General features: G+C 31.8%; 5 protein-coding genes across 5 annotated transcripts; 3 read left to right on the top strand and 2 right to left on the bottom strand.

Moving 5' to 3' along the window:
* Positions 1-291: 291 nt before the first annotated feature.
* On the top strand, positions 292-810 carry FG386_003008 (DNA-directed RNA polymerase 2 subunit; the record flags this gene model as incomplete). Its single annotated transcript, XM_067342236.1, has 1 exon — positions 292-810. The coding sequence occupies one exon, from the start codon at positions 292-294 to the stop codon at positions 808-810; it is 519 nt and encodes a 172-aa protein (XP_067198897.1).
* A 57-nt stretch (positions 811-867) lies between these two features.
* Positions 868-2,598, bottom strand: FG386_003007 (uncharacterized protein; the record flags this gene model as incomplete). The annotated part of the gene is made up of 1 exon (XM_067342235.1): positions 868-2,598. One exon carries the CDS (start codon positions 2,596-2,598, stop codon positions 868-870), a length of 1,731 nt encoding a protein of 576 aa, XP_067198896.1.
* A 349-nt stretch (positions 2,599-2,947) lies between these two features.
* FG386_003006 (casein kinase II regulatory subunit) lies at positions 2,948-3,958 on the bottom strand (the record flags this gene model as incomplete). Its single annotated transcript, XM_067342234.1, has 1 exon — positions 2,948-3,958. One exon carries the CDS (start codon positions 3,956-3,958, stop codon positions 2,948-2,950), a length of 1,011 nt encoding a protein of 336 aa, XP_067198895.1.
* A 775-nt stretch (positions 3,959-4,733) lies between these two features.
* FG386_003004 (uncharacterized protein) lies at positions 4,734-10,105 on the top strand (the record flags this gene model as incomplete). The annotated part of the gene is made up of 2 exons (XM_067342232.1): positions 4,734-4,781; positions 4,847-10,105. The coding sequence occupies 2 exons, from the start codon at positions 4,734-4,736 to the stop codon at positions 10,103-10,105; spliced, it is 5,307 nt and encodes a 1,768-aa protein (XP_067198893.1).
* A 493-nt stretch (positions 10,106-10,598) lies between these two features.
* Positions 10,599-13,800, top strand: FG386_003003 (uncharacterized protein; the record flags this gene model as incomplete). The annotated part of the gene is made up of 2 exons (XM_067342231.1): positions 10,599-13,742; positions 13,792-13,800. 2 exons carry the CDS (start codon positions 10,599-10,601, stop codon positions 13,798-13,800), a joined length of 3,153 nt encoding a protein of 1,050 aa, XP_067198892.1.
* Between the last annotated feature and the right edge of the window lie 14 nt (positions 13,801-13,814).

Raw genomic sequence — 13,814 nt, 5'->3', positions numbered from 1 at the left:
CACCACTCCCTTTCATAATCACACTCCCAATTTTAAGAGAAGAAAACCTATAAAACAAGCAGCGCCAACGTGGAAGTACCTGGACCGTGGCGCCACATTTTGCTTTTTATTACAGATGTAAGAACTGGACTTGTGATTTTTTTAAAGTTTCTATTCAATGTAAGGGAAGGTGAACATTTAGATAGTATATTGTTGACCTTAATACTCTTCAAAGTATTATTTAATTGAAATTAATATCATAAACTTCGATTTTATTTGCTGGTGTTAATACTGAGTACATATTTGAATAGTATGGAGAAGGATTTGAGATTTTGCCCAGAATGCAACAATATACTGTGTCCGAGGGAGGACGTTGAAAGGAAAAGACTTCTGTTTGCATGCAGAAATTGTGATTACTATAGCTACTCAAATCCTAATATTCCAGAGGAAAATGTTGTTAATTCTATAGCTTTTAATTATGTAGGTAAAGAGGACGTTCTCGTAAATAAGGATATGCACCAAGACCCTGCTCTTGGTAGAACTCACGACTGGGTATGCCGCGGCTGTGGTCACAATGTTGCTGTGTTCTTTCAGTTACCTGAAAGGGTCTGTTCAGATGCAATGACACTTGTTTTTGTCTGTGTAAGTTGTGGAGAGTGGGTTAAGGAAGACAAAAATGATGCGAAAGATGAAGATGATGAATATTACGATGATCAAACCTCAATAGCTAATCCATATTTTATTTTTGATGAAGATTCTTTTCAGCCAAAGAGAGAAATTTATAATGATGGTACTTTTAAGAAAGAGGATGATACCATGAAAGATTTTTAGTTGACACATTTATATATTCAAATTGGAAATTTCTTTTAATATTAAGGTTATTTATTTCTATTGTGCAAATTTTGTATGTAATTGATTATATTTGATCTGCCATTTATGTGAAATACCACCTATACTATTGTGATTTTTATTGTCATTATTATTTGCATTACTTAATCCTATATTGTTTTTTTCTGTTGGACATTCAAACCTTCTAAAGAGTTCACCTGTTTTTACTTGTTCAACACATATAAAACCACCTATAGTATTTTTACAGCAGGGAAATTGTTTATTTTCTTTGCAAGGATTTTCACTCATTCTACATTCATCTATGTCTTCACAGGTTTTTTCATCATAATTCAACTGAAATCCCTTTGGACATGTACATTGAAATCCACCGCGAGTATTTATGCATCCATGTGAACATTCTGTCAAGTGGGGCATCTCTAAACATTCATCAATATCAACACAAACTCCATTTTTGTAAGTATCATTTCCATGAGTATTTTGCACTCCGTTTGTATTCAATCTGAATCCTTTGTAACACTCGCATTTATATCCACCGAATGTATTTACACATTTTTGATCACACTTTGACTCTCCATTTGAGCATTCATCTATATCCTCACATATTCTGCTCACAGGGTTAAATTCAAGTCCCGGATTTAAACAATTGCAGGTAAATCCACCAATTCTATTCTCACAAACAGTACCAGGACCACAGTGATCTGTTTTTTCAAAACATTCATCTATGTCAATGCAAACATCTTCTTTTTGACTATAACGGAATCCAGAACCACATTTACAATTATATCCTCCTATTGTATTTATACATACTTCACCAAAACCGGTACATATGCCACTATTTTCTCTGCATTCATCAATATCAACACATTTTTGATTACTTTTATTTAATCTGTATCCTTTAGGACAAGTACATTCAAAACTACCTGGAAGGTTTCTACAACCATGTTCACAAGGTCCCAAACCTTTATTATCTTTACATTCATCAATGTCTATACAATCTTGATTATTTTTATCTAAAAAATACCCTTTAGGACATTCACATACAAAGCTTCCACGTGTATTCACACATTTATGACTGCAGTTATGTGTACCTTCTGAACATTCATCAATATCTATACAGCTTTTCATATCTTTCATGTTCAATCTAAATCCAGAATTGCAGCTACATGCGTATCCAGGTGAATAATCAGTACAAAGTTGTTCACATTTTGCTTCCCCCGTAAGACACTCATTTATATTTTTGCAACCTGTTCCTTTTGTTCTACCATCTCCAGTATATCCCGGAAGACATTGACATCTCGGAAACGCATTTAAGTAATCAATATATGTTTGTTGTCCAACAATTTCTGATTTGCAAATTGCCTCTTTTGAACAATAATTTGGCATGACGCAGCAAAGACCGGCCTTATCTACATTGCATTGCATCACTCCATTGTTGTTTCTTTCTTTTGTAGTGTTTGAAGATTTAAAGCTTATATATTCTGTTGTGTCCGTACGACTGGCTCCACGTACATTCTCACTTCCATCATTCTGTAATGTTTTTTGTATATTCCCTGCCGTTGATATTATTTTTGCTGTCATTAAGAGAGTTTCTAATCCGTTTACATTTGAATTTTTACTTAGATTATTCCAATTTACATTTTTATTTCCAGTCTGAACATTATCTAAATCATTTCTTGCACTTCTATTTTCAGTACCACCTTCAAGAAACAAGCAATTAATTCCTCCGAAAAAAATAAATATAAAACTTATTTCTACTAACTTTAAATACATTTCTAACTTAACTAAAGATAATTATTATTTGTTTTATCTGTATATTTAACCCTTATACTCGTTATTCGTTTAAATTATCGAATGGTTGACATCTCCAAATATATTATTATTATTATTATTATTATTAGATTTGTCTATCAGTTTGATTTTTCTAAATATTATGACTTTTTTTTATTTCATTAAATCCCGAAGGTTAATCCACATGCACTGATTATTTTGCATGCATGCATTGAAAAGAAAAATATAAAATTAATCAAAATAAAATTAAAAGAGAGATGGTTGAATCACGATACGTATTAAATTATTAACTTCTAAAAAAAATAATTTTAAATTAATTATAAGTGAGATTTTAGTACCTATTACTACTGAATGAATTCATTTTTCTGGAACTTGTATTGCTATTGTTAATTCGATCCATAATAATATCGTCAGGAGAACGGTAATTCATTCCGAAATATCTACTTGTAGTTGTGGATTTAACAGTTTTAGATGATGTTGTTGAGTTGTTTCCAGCATTTTTTGAACTATTACCAGAGTTCATATGGACTCCAGTTAGTGACATGGTTTTATTTTTATTTAGACTTGAATTGTTTATTTGAGAATTTTCTAAATATTTCCTTGAGGAGGGTCTCATTTTAAACATTTTGGCTTGTATTCTTTTTCCATACTCACCGTTTATGCCCTTTCTTTCGATTATACTTAATTTATCAAAAACTTTGAATCCGAATATTTTAGGATAAAATGGCTCAGGACATAAATTAGATATGTATTCTGGGTAAACTTGCAGAAAAATATGAGGAAATGATGTCCCAAAAAATGCACCATCTATGTCAATTAAATTAACATTCCTCGGATCATATGCTTCCTGACAGTTTGGACAATAAACCCTAACTCTTCTGCTTCTTAATTCGTTAGTTATCCCAACGGGGAGTACTTTTTGGCCATTACATAGAACTCTTGGACACCTGCCAAAACAACCTCTGTCGAATTTTTGCTTCATCATATGCAAACCTCTTGGCGTTGTAATGTATCTGGCATGTATCAGACCATATAATTCTCCTGCTTCTCTGTGTAAATCTTGGAGTGCAGGGTCTGCTAAGTCATCTTCATCCGGTATGTTGGAAGACAAAATCAATTCAATAAGGTTATCATAGTTCTTAGGAAAGTATTGTCTCAAACCATAGAGATTGAATGGGTCTCGAGTATATTCATTGGGAATTATAATAAAAAAATAGTGCTCTCTCAAACCACAATACCAATTAACCCAACCATTTTCAGCTTCATCACTTTCGCTGCTCGCACCCATCATGCTACTCCATTGAGTAATCCCTGGTTCACCTTCATTCATCAAACCTATCATTTGAATAGCATACTACGCTTTATAAATACAAAGCAAAGTAAAAATTAAGAAAATGTACCTAATTTCTCCCAGAATACATAGATTTTTTACTGGTACAAACGCACTTTTTTTCCTTGTTTAAATTCCCCTTTCACTCCTATTTCCCTCTGGCGCCAATCATTTTTTTTTGCATGTTGCTGCTAATTAATATTTAAACCATAAAAAATGTATTGAAATAAAAGGGAAAACCGACAAAACCATTTATAAGTAAGGGGTTACTTAACATTAAATACAGAAAACATATTTAATCTAAAAGTTTACTTCGAAATGCCGTATAGCTAAAATAGTTTCTAGTGGTGAGATTCAGATACTTGTTTGTATCGTTCATTCTTTCAAATAATATAGACTATTTATTTATGTTAAAATATAAGAATAAATTAAAAAAAATGAATACCTTTGTTGTCTCAATCCTTAAAACATTACAGTAACTCTATATTTAGTTTGATATTCATTTTTTATCTAAATTTTAATATTAGATTTTGACTTGTTTGCTGTTTGACATTCTTTTTACTACTTTTTATAGGCTGAAAGTAAGTTTAAATAAAAAACTGATGAGGCGGGCCTTCGCAAAACAAAATATGTAAATTGTTTTGAACCAGTCTTTAGACAAGTCAGACAATATAAAAAAGTTTATAATAAGAGAAAATACATTGTTTTCCAATTTACAGACAACAAATCAATGAAAACTACTACATTGATTAGTTTAATAGACAGATTGTGCATCTCTTTATAAAGTATGTCTGAGGAAAACATAAATATATCACAATATCGGAGGGGAGCAGAGGTAAGTAAATAGTTAAGCACAATGTATAATTGAAATTATTTTCTTTTTTTTAAAAAAAATTTTAGGCTATAGTTAATCAGCTGAATGAAATATGCGGTGGAAATAATCCAGCAATAAGGTTGAATTTCTCAGATGAAGGCCGAAAGTTAAGAAATACCCCAAACACACTTTCAAACATACTGAAAGAGTATAGTGACTCTTTGCATGATGGAGAGGGAATAGGATATATAGGTTTAGAGTGGAAGGGCCCATTTCAGCTACATCATGCGATTATTCAGCATATTAAGAGGATTCAACTATTAGTTGGAAGACCACCATCACTTACATATGGCTTTCTACCTCACATAAATTACGGATATGTTGGGTTGGAAAACATCCTTTATGTGTTCCCAATAGATGATTTATTTGAAAATGGTGTTAATTCGGTCTCATCCGGCCCAATTCTTGAAACCTTGAGTGATCCTCATAATAGGAGGGTGAACGGTGAATTCATTAATGATAATACTATACTGACTTTATCACTTCCATTTCCAATAAAAATGGTTAGTGGGTCGTTTCCAAGGGTGAATATATTCTCAGAAGATGTAGAGTATCTCCTGTGTGTAATAACTGAGAAGTCCGCTAACTTGTTAGCATTAAAACTTGATAAATACAACCATCCTAGCTCGATAAGCTTAAAAAAAGGGAATTCGAATTCGAACAATGAAATTGTTACTGAATTTGATATTATTAATAGTGGGGGCTCTATAACTAAAGGTGCAGGACTGATAAACATACCAATAATGAGGATTGGAGACAAGGAAATAAATATGTTCCAGTGCTCTCTTCCAAATATGTACGCCTCAAAATTGCATTCATTACAAGGAACTTTAGATGGTCGATTCTTTTTTTTTGAAGAAGAGAGTTCAAATATATACGAATTCGTTTACCATTCAAAAGAAGGTTGGATCACACCTTATTGTTATATTCACTTTCACAAAGTGAACTATACAATAACAAATAGTTTGTTGTTTAAATACACATTTTTGAGGATTTTTCATAGAACATTTATTAGTAAGGTCTCAGTTGCCCCATGTGGATACATGGCAATCTTAGATTCCTCTCAGAATATTCATATTGTCAAATGCATCAATGATTCTGATCCAAGCACGATTTTGAATTTGATAGCTCCTTGGGGAAGGGTTATAAATTCAATTGAGAGTTGGGTCTCCAACGTTGATCTAAAGCCATACCTGCTGCCATCAGATTGGGATGAATACGTTTATACAAATGAAAGTGAGTTCTGTAGTAGTAATAAATATAATTTTACAGAGAAAAAGGAATATTTTCAGTCCCAAACTTTTCAAAAAACTCATCAAGGGAAATTCTCTTCACCAAGTTCATTAAAGGTTATTTGCACTTTTAAAAGAACAGAATTGGATAAAATTTTATCTCAAATATCAGGGAAACTTGAAAGTAGCAAGGGAAAAGATGAAGGCTCTAGAAACCTTGCTATAGAGGATATATCCCTTTCATTCACATTTGAGTATAACTTATTATTAACCTTGTTTATGGAGAACGGTTCTATTTTACAGTTCCAATGTTCTAAGAATAACAATGAATATATTCCTCCTTTAAATTCAGTTTTAAGTAATTATTCCAAGTCGAAAGACAATCATAAGAAATCACCCTTTAAAAGAGTACATCTTCCAGATATAAATAATTATTTTGTAGAACTCAAGTTTGGTTCTTCTATTAATTACGATATCACTGTTTTTGGTTTTTGGTTGACCAATTTTATCCCTAATTCAGTTCTTACTGGAGAAGAGAGCAAAATGACAAATTCATTCTGTAGAAACGGTCTGACTATAATTACAAGAAATGCAACGTGCAAAACAGTCAAAAATGTTAATGCAAATACCGACTTCTCAAAAGCTCCTTCTAGAAATATTTGTAAAGTAGAGCTTAGACTCTTTAATTCGCTTCCAGCAGATGTGAGTTTAAATTCAAGTCAATTTATTGAAAATTCTTTATATGATCATAGTTCCGTCAATTTGTCTTCACCAAGCCTCAGATACAATAATAATACATCTTTATCCGGTAATTTAAGGAGGAATGGTGGAGAACCGATAATTTTTGAATTAGACGAACAAATAAAGTCCATTTATGAAGTTAAGATAAACTCCGACTATAACTTAAGAATTTTAGAAGAATTCCCAATATTAAGTAATCCTAGGAATTTAATTTTTCCAGATGTAATATTGGAATATAGTGGCAACCAGCTTGGTAAACAAAACAACTATGACCTCCTTGGTTGGATTAATGATCGTCATATTATTTTAATAGGAGAGACTCGTTATTTTTTATTAACTTTAAAATGGAATGGTATTCAACACATTGTTGGTGCTAGTGGACTTTTTATGCAAGTTATGCATAATTCACAAAAGAGTAACAATACTGACAGCTCGAATACAAACTTTCGAAGACTTGTCCATCCAGAAGATTCTTTTTTGACAGCTGATTATCTTTCTTTAACATCCCCTTGGATAGAGGCACTATCTGGAGCAATTGCTTTTGATCTCAAATGCGCCTTAGAACTCCCACTTTTCTGTAGATTTGAACAAGAGTTAAACCTTACATTGAGTATCAACACCTTTGAATTGTGCCTTTTGAGGTTACAAAAGATATTGAGGATACTTTCCAGATCCAAAAACATTATTGGAAATGAATTTTTTAATTTTACCTGTTTACCAAACAACAAAATTAATCATGATAAATCTATTCATGAAATTGCTATTGAGGAGCTAGGAGCGGATTACAATCTGCAACTAAAGAAATCTACAACTTTTGTAATAAAGTCCATAGCTTTTATTGTGAATTTACTGTCACAGTTAATTCAATTTTTAGTGGTTTTCGTTCATTCCTCAAATTATATTAGAAAAATAACTCTTATACATCTGGAAAGGTGCAAGCAGATCAACATACTTACTGAAATGCCTTTGATTTTCCTATTGGTTTCAAATAGAGGAATCTGTCAAATTAGGTTCCTAGTTGAATCCTTTTCAATGGCTATAATTGACTCAACTTCACATTTGAGAGAGCCTAACTCCAATTTGCTACAAGAACTAAAGTTTGTTCATTCTAAGATTGGCTGGATCTTGAGCGATAAGGCCGATAAAATCATAAAGAGACTTACTTTGTTTCAGGATTTATCAAAAGACCCAGATGTTAATTCAATTTTGGAGAAAGTAACATCTAGAAGCAAAATAATTGGTAGTTTCACAAATCCAGCATACAAGTATTGGGAGTCTTTTCTGCTGGATCACACTCAAAGCGGTTTTTTTAGGGAGATATTTTCTTCGCTTACTCTCAAGCCTTGGAACAGAATTGTTGATTCGACTATTCTATTACTTCAAACAATATCATACTTTGAGTTGTTTTTGACTGAACAAATAGATTCAAGGAAAAAAATCGGGTACTTTGAAGCGAATAACGTTGAAATAGAATTGAGCTCATTTAATTCTCACATTGAGAGTATCATTAAATCATGGATAGGATCTCTTTCGGACTCTTTTTATGATTTGGTATCTCACGAAATAGAGAAAGACAAGATTATTAAAGGTAAATGTTTGGATTTATTCACTCAGCCAATTAGAACATTGCTTTCTTACTGTTCAAATACCAAGTTGATAGATATGTGTTTAAAACATCTTTTACAAGATATATTGACTCTCATTATCGAGGCGTCCTATTCACCTACAGAAAATGATTCGTTTAAATGCATATGCCAAAAGCTTTTGAAAGATTTTCAAATTTCCCTCAAGTTTGAGAGTGATAGCAATTGCCTGGACTCTGATAAGCCACTATTACTTTTGATATCAGAAAAATTAAAAGACATATTCGTATATAGCAATCTCAAAGGAAAGTATATCTATTCGAAAAATCAGTTAGTTTCTTTCTTGAATGATTTTATTACTTCTGGCAATTATTCTCCATTCTACTACTTTCTCTCTTTCGTGTATCTGACAAACGATGATGACTCATTTGGTAGCACAAAGTCTGCAAGCATACTTACACTTATAGCATTAAATGAAAATGTTTGTTGCAGAGAAAAATGCAAAAATGTACAAACACGCATTGATTCTCTCAGGCTACTGAGGAAGGTCTACTTTATGGGAAACCGTTCAGTAACTCAGGTTGGGATTAATATTTCGAATTACTTTCCATATTTATTTGACGAAAGGTTTGTTGGAAAAGATAAATACCAAATGGACTTTACTATTGAAAATGCAATCTCAAATGCGGATAGATTGGTTTCCTCCTCTGTTTACTTGCAGATCCCACTATTAAATTATTTGGAAAAGCAACTCTATTTAAATAGAAGCGATTCTACAGTTAGAGCAGTTGAAACTCTTTCTTCTAGAATTTGCTCCCTGCATGAAACCGTTTCTATTATAAACGTTCTGCCTGATTTGCAACCTTTCTCAATTATTTCTATTCTAATTGACTCAAGTAAAAGCAAGTCATGGGACGATACCGAGTTGGAGGAGATTTGCAGTTTGATTTCTGATTTGCTTCTTCAAATATTGTTCCCTCCTAGTGGACATGCAGTAAACCGTATTTATGGGGAGGGCAGTGTAAAAACTCCAGTATTACCAGTTTTGAGTTATTTCTTCGAGTTCAACGGACATCGTAATTATCACGAATCAGTTCAAAAATTATTTGAATTTATCCAAACTCCTTTATTAAATATATTTGGAGCTTCATTTTTGGGTGCCTTGTCATTTGTACCAAATACATCCCAATTTATTGGACTTTCAAATCAGGAAATTATTGAAAAGTACGATATTTTTCAACAACTTTATTCGATAACAGCAGTATTGGAATTCGGAAATTTTTACGTTATAAAAAACACACAAGAACTTGATATAGACTGTTATATCCCAAATTCAATTTCAATTAAAATCTGGAATAAGTATTTTTCGATTCCACACGACCTGATTTTCGATATATACATTTCACTCTTGGATTCTTGTTCAACATCAACATTATCTTCAAACCCATATGGATTAATTATTAATAGAATAGCTGCTTTGGAATCTCCAATAAACAATTTTGAATCCTTGTCATTTGATTACGATTCTTTCACTTTACACATTAGGAAGTGCATTATTGGAATTTTAAACAATTGGATAAATAATTCGGACAATCCTGAGATTGACTCAAATTACACTTCTTTAATTAAAGACTTTATAAATGCTTCAATTCCTATAATTAAGAATCACGATAAGCAAAATGAGAAACGCATAATAAGTATGTTGGAGAGTATGCTTTCGAAGTTTTAATTTATATTTTGTGTTTGTTTAGGGGCTTATTGATCATTTAATTAATTTAGGTCATTTTATAGTTACTATACCTTGTTTTTTTTTCAGTTGCTAATTACACTTGTTTTTCCCCACACTTTCAAAAATTTCTGAAATTTATCTATTAGAGGAAAATAAGTCTGTTTATTAATTAAGGAGAAGCATTGATGTAGTACATTAATTTCTTTATTTGTACCTTTCTTCCTTGGAAAATATGTTTTAATTGATAGTAAATGGAGCTTAAAATATACATAATTTTTGTATTTTAAATAGAATATAATGAAAAAGATTTATAGGGTTTGGTTCACATCAGTTTTCAAGAACGACGCTGTATTTTCATTTTCTGATAATTAAAAGTGATAGTTTGTCTATTAAATTATAATTTATTTGTACTGTAACACCAAAATCGTAAATTTACCCAACAAATAATCGCAAAAAGAAAAAAATTCGCTATCCTGACATAAATAATACTTCAATGAGAAAAATAGTGTCATTGTCTTTATGTTTAGCGTTTTTGAGTATTCTTTTAAGTACTAGATACATCAGTTTTGTATATGCAGCTAAAGTTGCATGCAATGCATGCATATATCATGCAGTTGCGTCAAATTTAAACACCCACATACTGGGATCAAAAAATCACTATGTGGACTTTGAATTTGAAATTCCGTGTACATTTTACAGTCCGATGATTACAGTTTCGGTTCCTAACGGATTCAAAATAAATTCGTTAAGATTGTTACCGGCAACAAAGATAGGAAAATTTCAAGATATGGATGCAAAGTGCGATAACAGCAGTTCATATATTGATTATAAGGTCAGTAAAGGAATAGTGAATTCAAATGAAAAAGTTATGAGTGGAAAGTTTGACGAATATGCAATAGAAAACGGCATCAAAACTCCAGAATGCGAGTTAAATACAGAAACTGAAGTGGAATTTTTTGATATATTAACAGCATTGGGGTTCCAAAGCTGGGAAGTAGTGTCGCAAAATACGAGCAAGTGTTTGGAGATACCTAATTATGTGACAAAAAGCACAGAAGTTTTGAAGTTAATGGGGAATTTGAATAATGGGAGCTATATATTGAGATTTGATCTTCAGAACCCGGAAATAAGCGAATTTACAGGTAATTGGAATTTAAGCATTACAAGCACAAAAAACAATATGCCAACTATACCTTTTTGTTTGACAAAAGTAAATCAGGAATCTGTTGCAAACACATTGGGACCTCTGATGAGTCCTTTGAGCATCAAGAATGCGACATTTGATTCTTTTTATAAAGGCAGTCAGATGTCTAGATTAATTTTCACATTAGATCATGCTGCAAAAGGGGAGCTTCCGAACGAACTTCTAGTGGGCTCAGAGCCAGTAAGAATAAGATTGACCTTCCCAGAATGTGAGTACAACAATGACTGCTTTAGAATAAATGCGGATGCAGTTGAGGGTGATTTTTGTGAGATAACAAATCATAACTACGAATGCTATATTCAAACTAAAAATCCACAGCTTATTTTAATATTGGGTCTTTCTGAGAGCACAAGTCGAAAGATAGACAGTATTTTCCCGATGAAAATTGTAATAAAGAACTTAGAAGTCCCAAAAGAGTTGGGTTCTGACAAAAAAGTTAAGATCGATGTGTTGGTTGGTTCTGTTCCGTCATCAAAACCTGAATTTTTAAGTTTAAATGAGACTGTGATAGATGAAATAACAGCAAAAAATGAATGTATGGGCGAGTGGATAAGGTATTTATTTAACAATAAAGACATAAGTAATATTGGAAATCAAAAGAATGACGAAAAGTTATACAATAACATCAATTATTCTCCCATTTCAACGGGAACTTATACCTTTCCAAAAATGAGAGATATAAATGTTAAGATAAGATACAGAATGACGGAATCAGAACTGTATCCAGTACTTGTTAGAATTGGGAAAACAAACGGTAAAATAAAAACAAAGTATAATTTGAAGATTAGACCACTATTGAAAAACGTTTATTTTGTTAAAGAGGAACTTGAGAACGAAATAGCATATTCAAATATATTATTGAGACCACTTATATACGATAAATCGCTGCACCAGGAAAATGTGAGAGTAGAATATGACATAAAAACGAATTCAATTGTATTATTTGATATAGATCCACATTATCCATTCGAGTGCATATTACAGGTTAATGGGAATAATTTAAATTTGCGAGTAGCTTCTAATGGTGGTTCTAATTCAGAGAAAGTTCACGACGAGTGGGAGGTTGAATTGTATTCAAACACAATGCATAACGGAGTCAACAGTGTCTCAAAATTAGTAACAAAGAAGATAATAAAAGGTGAGGTTTATGATGGAAAGGAAACCAACATAAGCGAAGTAAGTGGTCCATTTGTGTTTATTGACTCAAACAACAATTATTCAATGGTAATATATTTTTATATTTTGAAGGAGCAAAAAAACAAGTTCATGGCAATAAATTTAGGAATACCAAACATATTCATAGAAGAGTTGAATGAGGAGTTGAATGTTGGAGTACACCCCCCGACGATAACTAGCAGAAAGCCGAAAATATTCAAATACATTAAAAAAAAAAGGGTTTTAACAATATTATTGGACTCACAGAATGGATTTATGGAGGGGTGGTGGGGCTTGTCCATTCAAATAACAAAACCAAGCATGGTAATATCGATTGAAAATAATATTTATGTTGATTTTAGCGTCTCTACATCAGAATCTACTATAGAAAATCCTTATTTTACTTCATTGCTGTTTCTAAGTGTAAATGAAAACTATATGGGCCCGTATCTGGAGCCAAGGGTAAATAAATTATTAGATTACAGCAAAAGGGATTACTTTTTTCAATTAATTTCTGTTCAGCAGAGTCACAGTTCTTATCATCCGTTTCCACTCTTAAAGAATCAGGCCATTAAATTGGAAACAAATTCACCAGATTATTTAATTACAAAACTAACTTATAAGGAAAACTTCAGATATGTATACATCATAGATGAACCTTCATTGGAGGGGAAGGAAATAAATTTTAATAGAATGGAGTTTAGAGGCAAAAACATCGGAAACTCGGAATGCACTATATTTCTCGTAATAGGAAACGGGTACTATAAACAATCAGACTGCAAGAAAAAAGTGAGATACACTAGAATAGAAAACAGTTCAAAAGGACACGGAATAAAAAAATCTGACAATAGTATTATAATTAAGATAATAAAGAATATACTAACTTCCAAAGAAAAATATGTGATGAATTTACTTACATTAATTATTAAAAAAAGTAATGTTGAGCAACTAGATAAAGATATATTCTCATCAAAAGAAATAAGTCCTAATGAAAGAATTAATTACAATTTTATCATTAAGAAAGAAGATATTCAAGTATTGACCTCCAGATTAAATTTAGACCCGGATCCAAAGTATTATGACAATTATAGCCAGTTTAGTAAATTGCTAATTTATAATCAATATTATAACCTATACACTGTTCCTTCTAGTATAAATGCATTAAAGATTTGTCCACCAGAAATTCCGTTGTTGTCAAATCAAAAAGCCCAAAGTCATCCACTGCTCTTTAGATTCAAATACTTTGATAGAGTAATAACATCTTATAACTATTCGACGGTACCAAATGTCCCAGGAACTTGTATGAAACGAAAAATAATAACGTCAGACTCACTAGCAGTTTTATCCAAA

The sequence above is a fragment of the Cryptosporidium ryanae genome (assembly GCF_009792415.1).
Source record: "Cryptosporidium ryanae isolate 45019 chromosome Unknown contig_60, whole genome shotgun sequence".
In the NCBI taxonomy this organism is placed as follows: Eukaryota; Apicomplexa; class Conoidasida; order Eucoccidiorida; family Cryptosporidiidae; genus Cryptosporidium; species Cryptosporidium ryanae.
The sequence above is the reverse complement of the archived record's forward strand: the minus strand, read 5'-3'. Positions and strand labels throughout refer to the sequence as shown.